Source organism: Dromiciops gliroides, chromosome 4 (genome assembly GCF_019393635.1).
Source record: "Dromiciops gliroides isolate mDroGli1 chromosome 4, mDroGli1.pri, whole genome shotgun sequence".
NCBI classification, from domain to species: Eukaryota; Metazoa; Chordata; class Mammalia; order Microbiotheria; family Microbiotheriidae; genus Dromiciops; species Dromiciops gliroides.
Genome location: NC_057864.1, coordinates 244,223,787 through 244,246,155, shown reverse-complemented (window position 1 = coordinate 244,246,155; position 22,369 = coordinate 244,223,787). Strand labels below are relative to the sequence as shown.

Here is a 22,369-nt window from a genome sequence, read left to right as displayed (position 1 = left end):
AGTAGAAGAGGGGGGAGGAGCTGGGGAGTGAGTGAACCTTAATATCATCAGAATTGGCTCAAAGAAGGACTAACATACATATTCAAGTAGGTAGGTATAGTAATATATTTTTGTCTTTTTTTTTTTAATTTTTCTTTTTATTGGCGGGGCAATGAGAGTTAAGTGATGGTCTTAAAGGGAGTCACTGTAACCCACAGCCTCCATTTTAATTCCCAGTATTCTCTATGTGCTTGACTACTGTGTCATTTGTCAATCAAACAAGTATTTATTGAAAACGATGAGCCAGGCACTGGACTAAGTGCTAGGGATACAAAGAAAGTAAAGAATAGTCCCTGCCCCTGAGGGACTTATATTCTCATGGAGACCGAATGCCCACAACTGGGCATACAAGATATATTCAGTGTAGAGGAAGGAAATCCAAAAGGGGGAAGATAGTATTTAGTTACTCCCCTATTCACTAAATTCCAGTGGTTCCCAATCATCTCCTGGATAAAATACTAAGTACTCTGCTATTCAAAACCCTTCATAACCTACTCCTCCCCTACCTTTCTGGTCTTCAAATACCTTATTAGCTGCCAAGTACTCTTTGTTCCAGTGACCCCGGCCTCCTGGCTGTTCCAGGAACAATAGGCTCTCTCCTGCCCCAGGCATTTTCTCTAGCTGTCGCCCAGGTCTATGGAAGGTTCTCCCTCCACTACTCTGCTTACTGACTTCTCTGGCTTCAAGTCCGAACTAAAATCCCACCTCCTACATACAGGAAGACTTTCTCAATCCCTTTTCCTTCTAGCCATCAGAAAGTGGCACACAGTGGATAGAGTGCTGGGCCTGCTGGAATCAGGAAGTGGCTTTTTCATGAGTTCAAATCCTATCTCAGACACTCGCTAGCTATGTGACTCTGGGCAAGTCACTTTACCCTGTTTGCCTCAGTTTCCTCATCTGTAAAATGAACTGGAGAAGGGAATAGCAAACCACTCCAGTATCTCTGCCAAGAAAACCCCAAATAGTTACAGTCAGACATTAATGAACCTTTTGCTCTTTCTTTAAAATATATGTCTATATATCTACATGTTATATATGCAGATATGCATACGATATGTGCATATATGTGGGTGTGTATGCATACACTATATATGTGTGTATAGGTGGGTGTGCGCATGCACGCATGTGTGTGCACTTATGCATATGTATGCACACACGTGTGTATAGGTGCACATATCTGAATTTGAAAGATCAGAAGGATATTTACAAATCACCTATTCCCTAAGAAGCTTCCAATTGGATTTTTTTTTCTTGAAAAGAGAGAGGGCTGGTGTCCCGGATGCCTTTCCCTGGAGAGTGCATGTCTGCGTCATCTAAAAAAGGAAACTAACCACAGGAGGCCATCAAAGGGTGCCCTTAAGATTCCCTGGGAGCTTTCAATCAGGCACTAGCGAAGACACTCAAGGCCCTCCTGGTCCTGACGTCATTAACAGGGTCCTTAGCGAAGGCCGGAAGAGGCACCGCGCCGCGCATGCTCTTTCCTTTCTATCCAGGGCTCCGTCTAGAGCAGAACCTGTTGTCGCCGCCGCCGAGGTGAGCCAGGAATGGGGCCGTTTTTCCATCCGCACTGCATCGGGCCCATCCCGCCGCCGACACCTCCGGTCGCATGCTGCCTTGGGCCGGGGGGCTTTTCTAGCCCCGCGAGTGCCTTTATTTCTAAACAGCAAGGAAGGAGGCTTCCATGGCACTGGGATGGAAGCCACCCCGGAAGGAGGGGGAGAGGCGCGGGCCAGGCCAGTTCCAGGCCGCGGCCCGCATTTGGAACCCCACAGGCCCTAAGGGGGTTGGGAAGCGTGCTAACCCGTCTCTTATTTCTCTGGGAAAGGGTACTCGTACGAAGTCCAGGTCCCGGAGCCTGCTTTGGAGTGGGCCTGCACTGGGCAGGAAGCTGGAGAAACTGGGGCTCTTGGGCTTGGGGGTGGCCAGCTGGAGAGCTTAGATTAAAGAGCAATCGTAAGAACGTAGATCGAAACCTAGAAAGCACCACCAAAGTCATCTAAACTGTCTCCTTCATTTTGCACGTGGAGAAACTGAGGTCTAGAGAGGTTTGGGACGTGCCTAAAGTCACCCAAGTAGGAACCACCTGGGTTTTGAATCCGATTTCCAGGTGTGCTTCCTCAGTCACTTTGCACGGCATAGGTGGATGTAGTTTCTATTAAAGTACTTGGGTAACTATGAATAAGAGTTTCTTGGTTCCCAACAATCGTGTTGTTTAAATTCCGACTTACATAATTACGGTTTTTGGAGCATCTGGTCTTCTCTCGATAGGAGCTAAAAGAAGAACTTAAGAACTAAGTTCTAACTAGAAACCAATTTCCTAGCTTTACAAATCGGGACACTAAGACCCTTAAAGGTTGAAGTCACAACCAGGTGATTGAGCCAGGATTTGCATCCAAATAGGCCGTCACCAAACCTAATGCTAATAGAGCATTTCTGTGTTAACTTGATTGCCTTACTCTTGATTTTTCTCTGATATTTCAGATTGAAGAGGTACTATCAAAAAAGACACAGAAGCTGGTGTAAACGGAAATAAATTTGTTCATTCTTCAGAATGGTGTTTCTGCCTTGGGTTTTTCTTTTTTTATTTTCACTCACTGCTTTTGCCTGATGTGGCTGGACAGAGTGTATTCCTGTTGGCCGAGATTTTGTCTGTTTCCAGCACTTTATTCAGTAAATAAACGTTGTCAATCACATGCAGGAATATTTTTTTTTTTTTTGCTAAGGGTTGAGCTAAATTGAGTCTGAAAACTAGCTACTCTACAGCTATATTTTAAATTTTAGAGCTTGATTCGAAAAGTCTTAGGCTGCCTAAGGGACAGAATCATCTTGAAATATTTTATTGAAGTGTTGATTGACTACATTCCTAAACCACACTCTTTATTGATTGGTATTTTTATCTTTCAGATGTTGATGCCCAAGAAGAACCGAATTGCTATCTACGAACTCCTTTTTAAGGAGGGAGTAATGGTAGCCAAGAAAGATGTCCACATGCCAAAGCATCCTGAGCTGGCAGACAAGAATGTGCCCAATCTCCATGTGATGAAGGCTATGCAGGTACTGAGGGACAATGGGAGGAGTAGGGTAGGGAGTGGTGCCATTTAAAAGTTTCGGTAGATTTTTGGGATTGTTTGAGGTAATCCTGGAAATTTAACCTGTCCATAATACTGCCCATTAAAAGGTAATAATAGCTAGCATATAGTACCGGGCACTGTGCCAAACATTTTATTTTACATTGTTGTCTCATTTGATCCTCACAACAACCTTAGGAGGTAGGTGCTATTATTATCCTCATTTTACAAATGAGGAAACTGAGGCAAACAGGTTAAGTGATTTCCCAACGTCACACAGCTTAGTAAGTTGGTAAACGTTTACGTTGAACTCACACCTTCCTGAGTTTCTTCTTGATTGCAGGCCTGGTGCTTCTATCCACTGCACCATCTAGCTGTCCAGTATTTAAGATTACTAGAACAGGACTCATTAAAATTTCCTTCTCTCCACTCACACAGAAGCCAGCCTGGCACAAGCATTCACAGCCTTACACCTGGGTTATTGCAATAATTGCCTTTTGGTTGGTTTCAGTGCCTCTTATCTTCCTAACTCCAAAGCATCCTCTGGTCAGCTAGCCAAATCAGTTTTGTTTGACATTTTAAACTCTACTCTCCTTTATACTCTTATGATCCTTCATACTCTTATGGCCTATTTGCTGATGACATCTTCCAACACCCCCACTCCCCCCACACACTCTATGTTATCCCTCTTTACCTCTACCTCCTCACTTCCTCAAGACTCAGCTCAGTTACCACCTTCTGCAAGAGTCTTTCCCACCCCAGTAGCAACCTTCCATTTATTTTATTTTTTGCAGGGCAATGAGGGTTGAGTGACCTGCCCAGGGTCGCACAGCTAGTAGGTGTCAAGTGTCTGAGGCCAGATTTGAACTGAGGTCCTCCTGAATCTAGGGCCAGTGCTTTATCCACTATGCCACCTAGCTGCCCCCCATTTGCATTGTTTTTTATCTTGCCATGTGAGTTCATTGAGGGCAAGAACCAAGTGTTTGCCTTTCTTGATTTCCTTAGCACAGTCTGGTTCATAGGAAATCCTTAGTGAATGCTTGCTGGCTGACTGGCTACAGATCACAATATGTGTTCTTAATCTGGTTTGAACACTAATTGTGTTACTTTAAGTCACAGAAGTGCTTTAGTTTTCTCTTTTGTGAAATGAAGATAATATCTAAGGTGGCCTTAACAGCATTGAGTATTAAATGATATTGATTTGAATGGACTTAAAATTGTAAAGCTTAAAACTAATATGTTCCCAGCTAGTGCTGATTTATAGACTCTTAGACACTCTTCATTTTTCTCCTTTGTAGCCATTTATAATTTCAAGGAAGTTTTTTTTTTCCTCTAGTGGTCCTTAGAAGTATTGGAATTTAATTTCACTTTGAAGTATTGGCTTCTGAGTGGTTCACAGATTCATTCTTATTTTAACTGAAAACCATTATCTTTGGCTAGAAGTCAAGCTTGGTGTAGTGGGTTAAGTTATACTTGGCTTTGGAAGCACACCTTTACACTTAGTCCTGAGCAATCAAACATTGAGCCTTTGAGTCTCCTTTATAAGATGGTGGAAATAACTAACACTGTCTTGGGGTTGTTTTAAGGAAAGTGGTTTTTGTTCTTCCATCCCACCCACCCTCCCCAAAAAAACCATATGAAGAAAGGTTTTACAATTTCTTCCTCAGACCATTTAATTATGAGAAACCAGGTAATAAACTGGTTGTTTTCTCTTTTTCAGTCTCTAAAGTCTCGTGGCTATGTTAAGGAGCAGTTTGCATGGAGGCATTTCTACTGGTATCTCACCAATGAGGGCATTCAGTATCTCCGGGATTACCTTCACCTGCCCCCTGAGATTGTGCCTGCCACACTCCGAAGAAGTCGTCCTGAGACGGGAAGGCCAAGGCCTAAAGGTATTGTGCTTGAAAATTGTATGGTTATACCACCATGAGCCTCTTTAAGCTCACACATCAAGGCTGAAAACTCATTGGAAGCAAGTATTTGTTAGTAGTGGCATACTGTTTGCCTTAAGAGTAAAACCTATGTTTTATTCTTGAGTAACAATGAAGTACACAAAATAGAGGTGTAGTCATAACAAGCTTTTAAAGTCTATTTTTAAAAAGTGACTCATGACATTAACCTTGATCAAGTCCTTTCAACCTTTGCTTCATTCTTTCTGCTCCAGTGTAGAGGTTAGGAAGGGGAACCCTGCTATCTCAGTGGGACTTTTAAAGATCTATATAGGATCATTCATTTTTGGAACTGTTTCTGTGGAGGAGTATTATCTTTTGTTCCAAATTTTCCTCAGCTCTTCCCCTCTATCTTGAGGATTTTCAGCACACATTTCTCCTGTGGCCACCTTTATTTGTGAAGTGTTGAATTGGGTACGACTAGGGTTTTGCTTATGATTTTTTTAAGTATTAACTTATTTCTGTATGAGGGAATGTTCTGAGAGTTAGATTAAATAAAGAACTTTGCTCTGTTTATTTCTTTCAAAAGCCCAGATAAATGTTAATCACCTACATGACATTTCCTTTATTTTTTAACAATCTCCTACCACTGTTGCCCTTATATACCAAACCAGATAACTGGGGCTTTTCCCCTCCCCCCAGTTTTTGAAGCTCCTATAAACTTGTCTGTTCTGTAGTTAGGGGGTTTTTTGGTCTCCCAAAAGGATTGTCTATTCAGAATTTCATTGTAATACCGTGTTGGCCTTTACAATTCTGCTGAAACCAGTAACAATTCATTTTGCACTAACTCCATGAAGTCTCAGGATTGAGGTGGTGGTAGGATGGAGTGAGAGGTTTTAGAGAAATTTCCAGTGGTTCCTGTGTGACTTCCCCCAAAATTACTGGGATGTGTTTAAAGTTTTAAGTTCCAAATTTTATCCCTCCCTCCCCAGAGAGAGGGTAAGCAATCAGATATGTTATACGTGTGCATTTAAGTAAAACATTGCAATATTGGTAATTTTAGGAATATTAGTAATTTTGTATAAGGAAACTTAGATAAAAGGAAAAAAATGAAAGAAAGTGAAAAATAGCCTGTTTCAGTCAATATCAGGTCTTTCTGTAGTCCTTTGGGATTATCTTCCATTATTGTATTTCTGAGAGTAGTTGTCATTAACTTCATCAAACATTATTGCTGTCACTGCAAAATGTTCTCCTGGTTCTGCTCACTTCACTATATATCAGTTTAAACAGGTATTTCCAGGCCTCTCCAAAATCATCCTGCTTGTCTTTCCTTATGGCACAATAATGTTCCATCACCAACCTATACCAGTTTGTTTAGCCATTCCCTATTGATGGACATTCCTTTGATTTCTAATTCTTAGCTACTACAAAAAGAGCTGCTATAAGTATTTTTGTACACATGGGTCTTTTTTCTCTTTTTGGGTGTGTCTTTGGGATAGAAACAGTAGTATTTCTGGATCAAAGGGCACACACAGTTCTGTAGCCCTTTGGGCATAGTTCTAACTTGTTCTCCAGAATGGTTGGATCCATTCATAACTCCACCAACAAGGATTAGCACGTCCCAATTTTGGTGCACTTTTGAAAGTATAGAATGACCTCAATGCTTTCTAGGGGTTCTAGAATTTTTTTCCTATATCTCTTTAGTTTCTGGTATTATGAATCTATCTGTGCCACACCTCAGCTTATTTGGACTGATGTGTCCTAATGAATAAAGATAAGGGAGTTGTAGAAGCTTCCAGGGCTTTCTGAAACTCCATTAAAGTCTCCAGTTTTAGAAATGGAATGTTTTAAACATTTATAAAGTCAGGAATAAAATTTCTGCTGATTTTGCTTTAAGCATACAATGTTTCAGCCATATTATAGATTAAAATAGCTTTTCATAAGTGATTTTGGGGGATCCAGATAATATTCTGAGTTGTTTGAATATGCCCATTCTGTGTTAGAGTTTGGGGTTTGGGGAATACAACTTCCCCTCTGTAGCCACTCCAGAGTTAGGAATGTCTACATTTCCGTGTTAACTGGGTTTTGTGGTATTAATGGTGTTCTTGATTTGTATAGGCCTGGAGGGTGAGCGACCTGCCCGGCTTACTCGTGGTGAAGCTGACAGAGACACATACAGACGAAGTGCTGCTCCCCGTAAGTTATCTTGCTACCTGGGAACTTTGTCAATTTAGTCATGCATTTATTAAGCACTTGTCATGTTTGGTATTGACATCAAAGAAAAAGAAAATCCTCCTCCTGAGGGCTGGGGGGAACACGCAATATGTCTTCTAGTAAGTACATGCAAAATACGATGTATATTGGGGTAGGGCACTAACAGCTAAGGATCAGGGCCTCATGTAGGGACTGAGCCTTGAAGGGAGGTAGGGATTTCAACTGACAGAAAGGAAAAGGGCACATGGGAAACAGCAAGGGGACTGCTGGCACTGTGGCTGGGACGTGGTATGTGGAGGGGGAGGAATAATCATCTGAAATAGAGTGGTCAGGCCAGAGGGCTCAAGATACCAAGTAGAACAGTTTATATTTTGTCCGTGGGGCATTTGGAAGTCAGTGGCGCTTTTTGTGCTGGACAGTGACATGGTCTGGACTGAGCTTTCAGAATTTGGCAACAATATGGAGGGGGATATATTAGGGATTGGAGGAGACCAGTTAGGAGGGCTTGGTGTGGGGGCTCAGCTGTAAGCAGGGATGAAGTCTTGAACTGGGGTGGTGGGTGACTTTGTGACTAGGAAAAAACTGAGTTTGTGTCAGAATTGACAAGATTTATTGTTTGTTTAGATATGGGGAATGAGTTGAGAAAGACTTCTGGTTTGTGAGCCTGGATGGTTGGAAGAAGGGTGGGTTTAGGGGAAAGACATTGTGAGTTCTCAGTGTCTTTGGAGATAGCCAACCAGTTGGAAATCAGGTGCTGGGGGAAAGCTGTAGCTAAAGAAAGAAGTGAAGGTTGGATATGCAGTTTTGTGAGTCAGCCTGCATAAATCTGAAACCTTGGAGCTGGTAAGATGTATGGTCCCTAAGAGAATAAAGGAGATAGTGTATGGTCACAAGAGTCAGGACTGGGGGTAGATTTATCAGTGAGGAGAGAGTTGGTAGAGAGGTCTTTGTTAAGAGTGGTGGAGTTGGGATTGATTAATGCCTAAGAAATACTAGGTGGAGGAAACACCTGTGTTAAGCCTTTTAGGAGTTTAGTTGCCAAGGACAACAGCCATGATTAATAGCTTGGGAGGGGGAAGGCAAGGTTGGGGGAAGGGGTTTGTTTTTTAAAGAATGGAATGAACCTGGGCGGGGGTTGGCTGGAAAGGAGCCTGTGGATTAGGAGAGGTTGCAAGAAAAGGAGGGGACAGTTCATAGGATAAAATAAACTTCCAAAGCAGAAGGGATATTAACAACCAGCGTATATAATTGTCTGCTCTGTGCCAGTCACTGTACTAAGTGCTTTGCAAATATCTTGTTTGATCCTTACAACCACCACAGAAGGTGGACGGTTTTATCCCCATTTTACAGTTGAGGAAACTGAGACAGACAGGGGGGGTAACTTTCCAGGGTAACACAGCTGGTAAATGTCTGGGGCCAGGTTTGAACTGGGGTCTTTCTGACTCTAAACCCAGTCCACCAGCTACCTAGGAGAGAATGAGGAATGAGGTGTGGAGTCCAAAGGAGGAGAACAAGATGGCCTTTTTTCTTCCGTTGAGAAGATGGAGAGGTGGTAAGAGATCTGGAGAGGTTTGGGAGATTGTGGAGATAGATGGAGTTTGGGTAATCCTGGGCTCAAGGGTTTGCAAGGTAAGTGTTAGGCATAATAGGACAACATTCTGCAAGAAGCTTCACTAAGAACTTTTTCCTGCCCTCCCCAGGATGGGATCTAAATTTTTCAGCAATTTCTCAGCCACTAGGGCTGGTCTTTGATCCTTTGTTGAGTTTGGGGTTCCCCAGATTCACTTTTTTTTTTTTTTAAGTGAGGCAATTGGGGTTAAGTGACTTGCCCAGGGTCACACAGCTAGTAAGTGTTAAGTGTCTGAAGCCGGATTTGAACTCAGGTACTCCTGACTCCAGGGCCGGTGCTCTATCCACTGCACCACCTAGCTGCCCCCAGATTCACTTTTAAGAAACCAAATCTAATAGGGAGGACATGTACACAAAAAGTGATTTACATGAGCCAAGTTGGTTTGCTGCTTGCAAAAAACGGTTTTAACTACAATAAAACTTCATTCTTAGCTCACTTCAGTGCAAAAACAGGCAGCTGCCCAAATGTCACCTTTTGTCAGTTGCATTAAATCATAGCAAGTGACTGCTGTGCTAGAAGGGCAGGCTTGGCAAATATTACTTTCTGTATCCCTATCCCCTTTAAAACACACACACACACACACACACACACTGCCTCTACCTTGAAGGAGAAAGGAATTTGATCAGAGGTGGAGTATATTCCAAGACTCTGAAAGTGCACAGAGGTAGAAGAAAACTGGCCGTAGACACTCACTAGATGTGACCCTGGACAAGTGTGATGTTTAAAATCTAAATGTGTGGTTGCCTTAAATTAGAAGCTTTAGCACCAGTCTTTGGGCATTAAGCATTTATTAAAGCATACTAGGTATTAGAAAAAAGAGAACATGTGGAATTAAGAAAAGGCCTATGGGGCAGCTAGGTGGCGCAGTGGATAGAGCACCGGCCCTGGAGTCAGGAGTTACCCGAGTTCAAATCCGGCCTCAGACACTTAACACTTAGTAGCTGTGTAACCCTGGGCAAGTCACTTAACCCCATTTGCCTCACTTTAAAAATAAAAAGAAAAGGCCTATCTAGCCTAGAGTTCCAGCCTGGTCTGGTTCTTCAAGTCCTTTGACACAAGTCTACTTCAACCACAAACTCCCCAGCAAACTGTATGGAAGCCTTTTCTAGGTCTGGAGCATGGACAGTCCTTACACACTGCTTCAAGCTGCATCCAAATCCGTTGGTTCAACTGGACTTGAAGGTGGTCTCAAGTTGAGTTCAAAGTCCTTAGCTTCTGAGAACAATACCTTCTTAAGGGTATTGTTGTAGTAGGCTAATCAGCAATCACTCTCAATTCAGTCAGTTTAGATTAATCTCCAGGTGAGCTTTTGAGTATCTGCCAAAATCCCATTATTTTCTCACACAAGTCACTTCACTGTTTGCCTCAGTTGCTTCATTTGTAAAATGACCTGGAGGGATGCTATGGCCTCCATCAGTACATTTGGGGATACCCCTGAATAGTTAACCTAAAACATAAAGTTGCAAGAGGAGCTCAGATTAGACCCCATAGCTTCCTTTTTTCTGCTACACCTCTAAATTACCCTCCATGAGAGTATTTGATTACTATTTTGCTCCAAATATTTAGTCTCCTTGCAGCTAACTTGGGAGTAACTACCCTGATCACATTTCCAGTTCTTTTTGCTTCTTTTATTCCTCGTGTACACTATATTTCACTGAAAATATGATGGGATCAGCCTGGCCAGAAGTATTACACTGTAATGTCACTTTGTCAAGATTCTAAGGGCTACAAATTCTACAACTTTTACTTATTAAAAAAGTCATAAAATTCTGATCCAACATGTTCACGAAGCAGATTCACAAAAGATTTAACAGAGAGGAGGTTAAATTGGGATTGCTTTTTCAAAACTGTTGAAATGGTTTAATGTAATAGACTCATTAGAAGCTTCATGGTAGTGGCCACACCATCTAGTCTTTTTTTGTAACCCCAAATGGGGTTACAGAGTCAGACAAAACTGAACCCTCTAAACCAAAAACTTTGAGCTTGTTCAGTGCAAGGTGATTGTAGAGTAACTACTGAGTAGCTTCTCCTGTTTTTCTTCAGTCTCCAGTCAGTGCATCATGGTAGCAGGTTTAGGTCTCAACATTCCGGTACTATTAAGAATTCTTTATGATAAGTTTGGGACAATAAATTAGAAGGGAATTGAAGCTAGGAGAGCAGTATTCACTGCTTCATGGTAGAAATTTTAGGGACCTTTGAACCGCTCCTGTACAGTTAAAGTGGTGGGCCTATAGTACTAACCCAATGATCCTTCCAAGGGCTCCTAATTTAACCTTTCTGACTTCTCATTTTTCCCATTGATTGGGGCGGGGGGGGGGGGGGGATAATGAGGCTTAAGTGACTTGCTCAGGGTCACACAGCTAGTGTCATGTGTCTGAGGCTGGATTTGAACTCAGGTCCTCCTGAATCCAGGGCTGGTGCTTTATCCACTGCACTACTGGGGGGCGGGGCATTGCTTTTTAAAAATCAGGTAAATTTAGCCTTATTAAATTTTTTATCTGATCTTTTTTTTCCCCATCTTTCCACCTTCCCTTGTGCCTTATGACCGACCCCTCAGCCTGTTCTTAATCTTCACCTTGACTTCTTTTCCTGCCACCCGAAGGATATAACACTTGTACCTACTACACTCTTCCTTTCTCAATTAAACTGGTAAACCAGTTATCTAATCTCAACTGGGCCCTCAGGGCAATCATCTACACCCCAATCCTCTTCCAAATGGCCCTTCCAAACTTTGCTTCTCCTCAAGTGTCCTGAGACACCCGCTTACCTTACCCTTTTTGCTGAGGCCTAGCCTCATACTTGACCAAAAAAGTGAGGCAGAACTCCTCCCCTCCTCTTCTCATTGCTCATCTTCCCCTACCATCTACTTCACTCCCGTAAAGATGTGGCCCTTCTCTTTGCCCCTTGATATGAGCCCTTTGGTCCCACTCACCCTTTCCCAACTTCTCCATCAAATTGCCTTTATCATACTATTCAGTTTTTTATCTTCACTCTCCCTATTTACTGGTTTCTTTTCTTACTCTCTACAGATGTGTCCATGTTTTCCACATCATTAACTCACTTGTTCTGACCATCCCCACAAGCCTATCTCCTGTATTTCTCCTAAATGGCTTTTTAAAAAAATGTTCCTCATTCTTGAAGGCCCTGAAATTTTTTTACCATGTTGGTGCCTTTTTTTCCTTCATGATAGACTCTCCTTTGTAAGTGTTTGTGACACTGCTTTTTTTCCCCCATTAGCAGCTTCCACCACTTATTAACACCATGCTGATTTAATAAAGCCACTGAGGCTTGCCCATGGTGCTCTTGATATACAGTAGCCCTCACATTCTGCCAGTTTTTCTTTAGCAGAGAAACCAGCCAGATAGATGTTATAGACAAGCTCATCATCTGTCATCTTCACATGGCCAACAGCCACTGCCAGACACAGCACCTTCTTCATCTGGAACTTGATAGTATATTTAACCTCATCGACCTTTGCCCCACCATATTCTCATTGTGGGTGAGCAGAGGTGGAAACTTGCTGGCTTGGTTCAGACCAGGGCCCAGGATTCGAGCGATTTGCTTGATCAAGGACTCAGAGGCCAAAAAGCATCATACTTTTTAGCCAGCTTCTCGACCAGTTTCTTGTTCTTTATTCAGCTTCTTCAGGGCCTCAATATCCATGTGAGGGGTTTCTACAGCCTTGGCCTCATCACAGTGCTGATGGTCTCCCAGGACACACAAAATTTAAGTCAGGGTGTGGATTTGAGCCCAGATCCTGAATTTCTCATCCACCAGCAGCTAGTCTGGCTTTTCAAACTAGCTGTCTGGTTTAGCCAAACACCTCCCGTCATGTTTTAAGACCCAGGGTGGGAGTCTGGTGACACTGCTCTTTTTGCTGAATCTTTGTCTAGGTGATGCATACTAGCCCTTGTTGTCCCCATTCTCTCCGAATTCTCTTATTTGGTCATTGGTTTTCATCTCTGTGCACATGATTCCCAGATCTATATGTTCATCTCCAATCTCCTGAGTTCCAGTCCTGAATAACATCTGGAACTGGATGTCCTATAGGCATCTCAGATTCACCATATCTAAAGTAAAATCATTGGCAGCTCCCTTTTCTCAACTTTCTTTACTTTGGGGGGCGGGGCAGGGCAATGAGGGTTAAGTGACTTGCCCAGGGTCACACAGCTAGTTTCAAGTGTCTGAGGTCGGATTTGAACTCAGGTCCTCCTGCGTTCAAAGCTGGTGCTTTATCCACTGCCCCAACTTTCTTTACTTTTGAGGGCACTACCATTCTCCCAGTATGCTTCACTCTTCTCTAGCTCCCCTTGCAATGCAATTTGTTGCTAAATCTTGAAGTTTCTATTTTAACAATATCTCTTCTGTCCCCTTCTTTATACTTGCCACAGCCACATCTCATTTTCCTGCATTTTTTGTAATAACTTTCTAATAATCTCCATGCCACATCCCCATTCTAACCCATCTTTCATTCTGCTGACTTTTAAAAAGTGGCCACACATACATACACCCTCAGTAAACTTTAGTGACTCCCTAGTACAACTGGGATCAAATAAAATCTTCTGTTTGGCAGCTAATTTCTTCACAACTGGGCCCCTTCCATCATCTTAAGCTTTATGCACTTTATTCCTGTTAACACTATGTGATCTGGTCTCCCTGGTGGCTCTTACACGGAGGGGATGTTCCATCTCCCATCTGCCTGTGCTTGGAGTGTTCCCCCTCATTACCTCTTTCCCCAACTTCTTCCAAAACTCAACTCAAATCCCACTTTCTGTATGCACCCTTTTCCTGTACCCTCTTGCTGTTTCTCCTTGAGACCCCTTCCTTCTACTCTGTATAAGTCTTGCATGTACCTAATGGTTTTATGTGTGCACACTTGTCTCAACTTCCCTAATGATGAGTTCCTTGAGGGCAGGGACTGTTGCACAGTACCCAGTACCTGGTGCATAGCATGTGCTTAATGTTTGCGTGGGGGTGGGGCGTTCCTTAATTCAAACGGTGCTTTTTCTTCCATCTCCCTTTTTGGGATCTGCTCTTCATGTGAAACACCCCAGATGATCATTCTAACTTTTAACTGCTTCTTTTCCTAGCTGGTGCTGACAAGAAGGCTGAGGCTGGTGCTGGGTCAGCAACAGAATTCCAGTTTGTAAGTAATTCCTTTTTGAATTTTCATGTATATGTAACCATTCTCCTGAGCCTAGCTAGGTTTTTAGAAACTATTTGTACCAAGTGAGTTTGCATTGCCTGTATGCCTTTGCTGGAGAGTGGATAGAACAACACACTTTTATGTAGGCAGACAACTCCTGGGGTTTGTTGGGGTGCCATCCATGCTCAGTAGCTTCTTCATCGGCTCCCAAAACAAGAGTTGGTTGGAAGTACTTCATAGATCACTTGGGCCTTCTCAGAAAATCTCTGGGAATTCCTTTGAGGGAAAAGCAAATTTAAATGATAATGAGATTCAGCAAAGCCCACAGAAGGAATGTTTGGAAGAAGAGAGGTGAGATTATGGGACATGGATGTAACTTTTTCCTTTTCTCTTACAGAGAGGTGGATTTGGTCGTGGACGTGGTCAGCCTCCTCAATAAAAAGCGTAGAGATGTTTCATATTGAATAAAATTTGGGAAAAAAATGTATTGATCTTGTGTTTCTGTTTCACTGATACTTGTACTCTCTCTGTTCCTTTGGTTCTTCTCCGGAGAGACAGATTCGTCTATCAGTATTTAAAGTGAAAGGCCATGATTAGGGCGCAGTGAGGGGAAGGGAGTTAGGGGAGGAGGTCTGGTCTTCCTTGCCCTCTCCTTCAGGATGACAAAAGATATTTCTGTGAGAGCTGCTTTGAAATAGCATGCATCTCTTTCCCAATTGCTTTGAAACGGGAGCTGTCTGTTTGACTTGTCTAAAAACACTCCTGAGGTCTCAGAATTGTCCTCCCAGTAAAGTCTGCTTGTCACTGCTAAGAATTGAATATAGTTGGGGCGGCTGGGTGGCGCAGTGGATAAAGCACCGGCCCTGAAGTCAGGAGTACCTGAGTTCAAATCCGACCTCAGACACTTAACACTTACTAGCTGTGTGACCTTGGGCAAGTCACTTAACCCCCATTGCCTCACTAATTAATTAAGACTTCATAGTGAGGGGCAGCGAGGTGGCCCAGTGGATAAAGCACCAGCCCTGGATTCAGGAATACCTGAGTTCAAATCCAGCCTCAGACACTTGACACTTACTAGCTGTGTGACCCTGGGCAAGTCACTTAACCCCAATTGCCTCACTTAAAAAAAAAAAAAAGAATATAGTTGCTTAGTGGAGAGAGTAGGTGTTTTCACCAGTGAAAAGCTTAAAATTCCAAAACCAAGGATATGGTGTGATGAGGAATTTTAAACTGACCTTGGGTTGAAAGGCCTATGAAGCTGAAGAAATAACTCAGCATTTTGAGGTCTAGTAAACCAACTATTCACAGACTAACTTAGGTCAGCTGTTAATAGCTCTCCAAGTCACTGAATACTGATTTGGAAAGGATGAGATAATAGCTCATTGGAAGTGTTATGGTGTATTTGAAAATGTACATTATTTTTGTTATTAAGTTTTCATCTTAAGCACAGCCATTGGTAGTAAAGTTTTTCTTCCAGTGTAGCAGGTTATCCATAGAATTCTTTGGGGGAAAAAAGTGCAAAATCTCAGCTAGGGGTTCTGTAGAGCAGAGGTTCTTTATCTGCAGTATGTGAACTTGTTTTATTTTTTTAAATATAGTTGGTTTCCTTTGTGATCCTGTGTATTTTATACATTTAAAAACATTCTGAGGGGGCAGCTAGGTGGTGCAGTGGATAAAGCACCGGCCTTGGATTCAGGAGTACCCAGGTTCAAATCCGGCCTCAGACACTTGACACTTACTAGCTGTGTGACCCTGGGCAAGTCACTTAACCCCCATTGCCCTGCAAAAAAAAAAAAAAAAAAATTCTGAGAAGTCCACAGGCTTCACCGGGTCAAGGGAGGTTTGCGGCACAAGATTAAGAAGAAACCTTACTGTAGAAGGTTTCAGGGGATAGGGTATGTAGTATAAGATTTAGGAGAGAACATGGGAGGAGTAATAAATTGTGCTTTCTGTCCATTTTGCTTTCACTGTAAATGAGCTTCAAGATTTAAGTTGAATATTAAGCAATGTTAATTTTATTTCAAAAGTTGATTTCCAGTACTCTCAGTATGGGGTTAAGAGATGATTATGATCTAGAAATTGAGGAACCACAAACAAAGCTGTACCTTATTTTCCTTTTCAAGAACTTGCTTTTCTTGATTTTAGGCTTAGTTATTTTTTAACAGGACAATCTTTTATGTAATTCCTTTGTCAGCCACAAGACCTTTGAGCTACTGTGAGAATTTAAGTGAGAGTAGAGGAAATTAACCCGTCTGGAAAAGAAGGCTCAGCCACTATCCCTAAACTCCACTTCATAATGATTTGTAAATTCTAACATACACCTCTGATAATGCTGTATAGATAGGAATAAGTGTGTAGGAAGAGGACTCCTGGCAGCATCACTGGATGAGTAATAACAACCTAAGATTTGCAGGAGAGTTCTATAAAAACTTGCTTGAAGGAATTCCAGGAGCCAACTCATAAGTTGTAAAATATGATTGGAAAGGGTAGCCCACAAGGATGACTAAATTGTTGAATGAATTAAAAGACTTTGTAGAGTCTTTCCCAGTAACTGAGGATTCTATTTCAAAGAGTAGCCAGAGGTGGTGGTTTAAGAAGGTTTTCAAGAATTGAAAAACTGGGTTTTTGTTTTTTTATCTTGCCCATGCAGTCTTAGTGGAGACCAATAGATGTCAGGCTAACCCAAGGCAAAATCTTGCTGGCTTGCATTTATAAACAGCTAATTTGGAGCCTTCACTGCCAGTAGGGGAAGCTTTCTTTGGCAGAAAGGGCTAGTGTTTGGGGAAACTTTCAGTGCCCCATTGGCTGCCTTTGCCTGGCCTGGCTTTTTATCCAATTTTCCAGCTGGCTTGAATGATGTCAAGTGGTTTGCCCGTGTTCACACGCTGAGGGGATTGTTTAACCTGGATTAGACTCTGAGATGCTGCTGGCTCCCTGTCTTCCCTTTTCCTTCTCACCAAAACAGAATGAAAAGATTTGTAATTTCTAGCCCAAATGGCCTAGCGCCCTAAATCTTTATAGCTTTTCAGCTGGAGCTCTAGACCTAGTTTCTTTCAGTGGTATAAATTACCACAGGCCTGATAATCTCCTACTGCTAAGGGTGGGAAAGTTGTGAAACTATTAAACTTGTGTTGTCTGTAAAAGTGCAGATCCGTAAGTAAATTTACAGAGTTGTGTGGTTAAGTATTGGTAGAGGGAGTTGACCCAGATAAGATAGCAAAGCCAGCAGTATGACAGATGATAGGAAGGCATAGGTTCAAGTCCTAATTCTAACAAGCCAAATGACCATGAAAGTCACTTAACTCCTAAATTCCTCAAACAATTAAGACTAACCCGACTTGGTGGAAGAATTCCTAGGAAGTCACAGATTGGCACCAAAACATAAACCCCTCAAAACAAAAAGTCACAATAACAAATTGAATTCAGGAGGACCTGAGTTCAAATATGGCCTCAGACCTTTGACACTAAGTGTGTGATCCTGGGCAAGTCACTTAACCTCAATTGCCTCATCAAAAAAAAAAAAAACATAACTGAGAAGGGATCCTCAAGACAAGGTTGAGCTCTCCCATCTAGTCTAAACCCCTTATTTTACAACTAAGACCCGGAGAGGGTAATTTATTAAAGGGAATTAGTGACTGAATCAGGTTTAGAGCCATGGAACCCCTTACTCCTGGTCTAGGGGTCTCTCAGTATACCATGCTTCAAAAAGCTCACAAACTCGTTAGTAAGAAAAAATGAAAAATAATTAGCCTGCAATGATAATTGGCTTATAGTACCACTACTAGATCTGTATCCCAAAGAAATTAAAAGGGGGATGGGGGCACAAAGGACCTATTTGGGTTTGGGGTTTTTTTCCCTATATATTTATTTTTTGGTGGGGCAATGAGGGTTAAGTGACTAGGCCAAGGTCACACAGCTATTAAGTGTCAAGTGTCTGAGACCAGATTTGAACTCAGGTCCTCTCAAATCCAGGGTTGGTGCTTTATCCACTGCGCCACCTAGCTGCCCCCCCCAAAGGACCTATTTGTACAAAAGTATCTAGCAACTGGTGGCAAAGAATTGGAAATTGAGATGTCTATCAATTACGGAATGGCAGAACAAGTTGTAGTATAAAATTGTAATGGAATATTATGCTATCAAAAATGAGCAGGCTGAGAGGCAGCTAGGTGGCGCAGTGGATAAAGCACTGGCCCTGGATTCAGGAGGACCTGAGTTCAAATCCAACCTCAGACACTTGACACTTGCTAGCTGTGTGACCCTGGGCAAGTCATTTAACCCCCATTGCCCCACAAAAAAAAAATAAAAAATGAGCAGCCTGATTTCAGAAAAGCCTGGGAAGACAAACTGATGAGCTCAGTGAGGTGAGCAGAACCAGAACAATATACACAGTAATAGCAATATTGTACAATGATCAACTGAAATGATTTAGCTCTTAGCAATAGTGTTCCAAAGCAATTCCAAAGGAGTCCTGATGAAAAATGCTGTCTACCTTCAGAGGAAGAAGTGATGGAGTTTGAGTGTAGATTGAAGTATACTATTTTTCACTTTTTTTTATGTGGTTTTTTTTTTTGGTCTGGCTTCTTTCACAACATAACTAATATGGTAATATGTTTTGCATGATTGCACATGTATAACATCAAACTGCTTACTGTCTCAAGGAGAAGTGAGGGATCGGAAGGAGGCAGAAAATTTGGAGCTCAATTTTTAAAAAATGTTAAATATGGAAAAATTTAAAAGAATAGTAATTATCTTTACATGTAATTGGGGAAAAATAGAAAATATTTTTTTAAAAAATAACTGGCTTCCAAATAGCCTTTAAAGTTGGCAAAGTATTTTTTATATCCAGTCTCTCATTTGACCCTAACAGGGATACTATGTTATTTATTCTCTCCCCATTTTGCAGACAGATGAGAAAAAAGGCTCACAAGTGATATACCTGTGGCTACAGAACCTAGTAAGTGTCAGAGGTAGGATTTGAACTTGCCTTTTTGACTCCAGCTCTATGTTCCCTAAGGTCATAAGCCCAATTGAGCTTTTCCCCTCCCACCATATCACTACCTCTCTCCCACTAACTTGGATGAAATGATGGTAAAGTCGAACAAGAGTATACTGGTGGTTCTGTACAAATGTTTTTAAATGAATAGGTAAATCTGAATGCTCCCAGCATTAGTATGGTGGCTTTGGTGTATCTGGCATGTTGGGGACTTAGGATAATCAATGGGCTATGTTTTTCCTAGGTTTTATATATACATATACATACACATACATACATAGATACACACGTGTGTGTGTGTGTGTATATATATATATATATTTGAGGTAGAGAAACAAATAGGCGGCACTGCTAAGGGATAGCAACAAGAGTGTATTATTTCTGTGATTACAAATTCCATACTTTATATTCAAAAAAGGACTGAGTAGGATGATAAAACAACTGAGAATGTTAAGTGAGTGTCAAGGAAGCTGCAAAATTGGTCTAGATAGGAAGGACTTTAATAATCCATGTAGATTTTTAGCAAATTACTTCACAGTATGTATCTGAGGTTTGGGGGAATACAAGAAATTGGTTTCTTAAAGAAAATACTCTTTTTAGCTGGTTTTAAAATTATGCTTGACTTATACTAGGCTTTATTCAATGAAAATTGGAATGTGTGGACAAGGTGCTGTGCTTCGTATTGGACTTACTTCTTTCTGGGTATTACTAGGAACTGGTACAGGAAGTAATTGGGATAGTGACAGTGATATCATTGAATTCAACATTCTGCTGGGAAAGGAGAAACCAAAATAAGCCTGTCACTTGGTTACTCATTTTTAGAAAAGGAAACTGGGACACAATGAAGGCAGCTGGAAAAAAGAAGTTAGGAATGGCTTTAAAATTCTATAACCTACAAAGAAGCCCTGGGACTTTCTATTTTAAAACACCTATTGGAAGCCCAAGGTAAATGTATGGCAAAGATCCAAAAGAAGAGACAACTTGAAAAAGAATTCAGTTGGTGGATAGTTAAAGAGACTATTATAGGGAAAAGGGCATCTTTTTAATAAGGGCCACATTATTCATGCTGAGACAAAGTGGGGCAGACTGAATGCAAACTAGAATTTAAAGAGCACCTCACAAGGTTAATAAGAAATTGCTTCAATATATGTCAAAATCCAGAAATTCAAGAATCAGTAGAGGCCTTTCAACCCAGTGCAAAAGGGATTTGGAGGGATGAGAAAGAAGCTGCAGAGAGACAGTGACTTCTTTGCCTGAGTCTAAATAAGATCCCTTAGTTCTTTGGGGTTTTTTGTTCGTTTTTTAAGCAAAAATGTCAGAGGGACTAGATTATATTGGAGTGTAAAGCAGGTAAGAAATTCTAGGCCGGGGGCAGCTAGATGGTGCAGTGGATAAAGCACTGGCTCTGGATTCAGGAGGACCTGAGTTCAAATTCAGCCTCAGATACTTAACACTTATTAGCTGTGTGACCCTGGGCAAGTCGCTTAACCACCATTGCCCTACAAAAAAAAAAAAAAAAGAAATTCTAGGCCAAAGTGAAATACTAGATTTAGGTAAATTAGTTAAAGCTAATCCCTGCACCATCCAGGAGTTTTGAAAAAACTCAAGGATGAAATCCTTGACATAACAGGCTTTTGTCCTGGGCCTACTTCTCTTCTCCTTTACTGCTCCTGGTGATCTCATGGATTTAATTACCATCTATCTCTATGTTAACAATTTTCAAATCTACCTATCTTACCCTAACCTCTCCTCACACCTCTACCCAGATGTCCAGTAGACACCTTAAACTTAACATATCCAAAACTCATCTTTCCTCCTAAACCTTCCCCTCATCATACCTTTCCAATTACTATAGAGGGCAACAACATCCTCCCAGTCCCTCGGGCTCACAACCTTGGAGTCGTCCTGTATTCCTCACTGTCTCTTTCTTTTTTTTTTTTGGTGAGGCAGTTGGGGTTAAGTGACTTGCCCAGGGTCACACAGATAGTAAGTGTCAAGTGTCTGAGGCTGGATTTGAACTCAGGTCCTCCTGAATCCAGGGCCAGTACTCTATTCACCATGCCACCTAGTTGCCCCCCTCACTGTCTCTTAACCCTCATATTCAAGTTGTTGCCAAGACTTGTTGATTTCTCCTTTGCAACATCTCTCCAATACACCCTCTTCTCTCCTCTGACTTTACCACCACACTGAACTATTGCAATATCCTGTTGGTAAGTGTGCTTAGGTCTCATAGCTAGTAAGTAATGGGACCCAGATCTTAGTATTCTGGGGCACTTTCTATTGGTCTAGATTCTTCAACAGTGAGCCACATGATAGATCAGAGACCTGCCTATTTGCAGTCAGGCTAAATGTTTGGGTTGTTTTTTTTTTTTTAAGTACTAAGTGATGTAAACCATGTGGTGGCTAATTCCTGTGTGATTGTAACTAGGCAAATTTTTTTTTTTTTTGCAAAAAATCTCAGGTGACTTGGATTTGTCCTGTGGACTATATGCCCTTTGTAGGATTCCACACACTGTGACTTATGCTATTGCTCCACAAAGAATTTTTGTTTTTTAACTGACAACACAGTGTAGTGGAAAACACTGGATTGAAGTTTTAGGACTTGGGTTTGAGTGTTGAGTAGGTCATTTTACTTAGTCTCATTTGTAAAAGGTGGTTGGTAATACATTTATTATACATCTCTCATAGTTGTTAAAATAAAATGAGTATGTAGAACACTCTTACAGCTTCCCTTGCAGAGAGGTTGGGAGGTTTTAGAGTGAGAGGAATAGGACCATGGATGCAGAACACCATATGTGGTATCAAAATTTTCTGATAGTTTTGCTGAACAAATTTTTTGTTATACAGGACAATGGAAAGGATGAGATATATTGGTCAGTCAGTGAGTGAGAATTTATTTAGTGTTTACTCTGTGCCTAGCACTGCTAAATGCTGGGGATAAAAAGAAAAGGGGGGGAATGTTCCCTATGCTTAAGTAGCTCACATTCTAATGAAGGTAATAAGGTACATACAACTATGTGCATATAAAATGTATACAGCCTAAATGGGAGGTAGAAGCACAAGCAAGCTATTGGGTCGGAAGACAGTGGGAAAGGCCTCTTGCAGAAGGTTGGATTTGAGCTGTCTCAAAGCCAGGGAAGTCAGGAGATACAGGGGAGGCAGGAGAGCATGGAGCACAGCAAATGAAACGCACAGTTAAGAGATTGAGCATTGTGTGTGCAGAGCAACAAGATCAGCATTATTGGATTTGTTTTCAGTTTTTTTCTCTTAAAGTCACCATCTCTCCCTGGGACTTCCTTAAGCCAAGAGCTGCATGACTTTGAAGGGAGTAAAATGTGAGAAGAATGGAAAGGTAGGAAGAGCCCAGGTTGTGAAAGATTTTAAAAGCTA

General features: G+C 41.6%; 1 protein-coding gene and 1 pseudogene across 1 annotated transcript; one reads left to right on the top strand and one right to left on the bottom strand.

The window, feature by feature from the left end:
* The first annotated feature begins 1,472 nt into the window (after positions 1–1,472).
* On the top strand, positions 1,473–14,473 carry RPS10 (ribosomal protein S10). Its single transcript, XM_044002188.1, has 6 exons — positions 1,473–1,572; positions 2,944–3,093; positions 4,828–4,999; positions 7,115–7,192; positions 13,931–13,986; positions 14,384–14,473. Exons 2-6 carry the CDS (start codon positions 2,944–2,946, stop codon positions 14,423–14,425), a joined length of 498 nt encoding a protein of 165 aa, XP_043858123.1. The 5' UTR covers positions 1,473–1,572; the 3' UTR covers positions 14,426–14,473.
* On the bottom strand, positions 12,110–12,595 carry LOC122754124 (annotated as a pseudogene).
* Positions 14,474–22,369: the final 7,896 nt, after the last annotated feature.

What these genes read in the sequence shown, in the direction of transcription:
- RPS10 (XM_044002188.1), top strand. Translation starts at nt 2,944, where the DNA reads ATGTTGATGCCCAAGAAGAACCGAATTGCTATCTACGAACTCCTTTTT. An exon ending in CAGACGAAGTGCTGCTCCCC is followed by an intron (nt 7,193 to 13,930) that starts GTAAGTTATCTT and finishes TTCTTTTCCTAG; the next exon opens with CTGGTGCTGACAAGAAGGCT. An exon ending in CAGCAACAGAATTCCAGTTT is followed by an intron (nt 13,987 to 14,383) that starts GTAAGTAATTCC and finishes TTTCTCTTACAG; the next exon opens with AGAGGTGGATTTGGTCGTGG.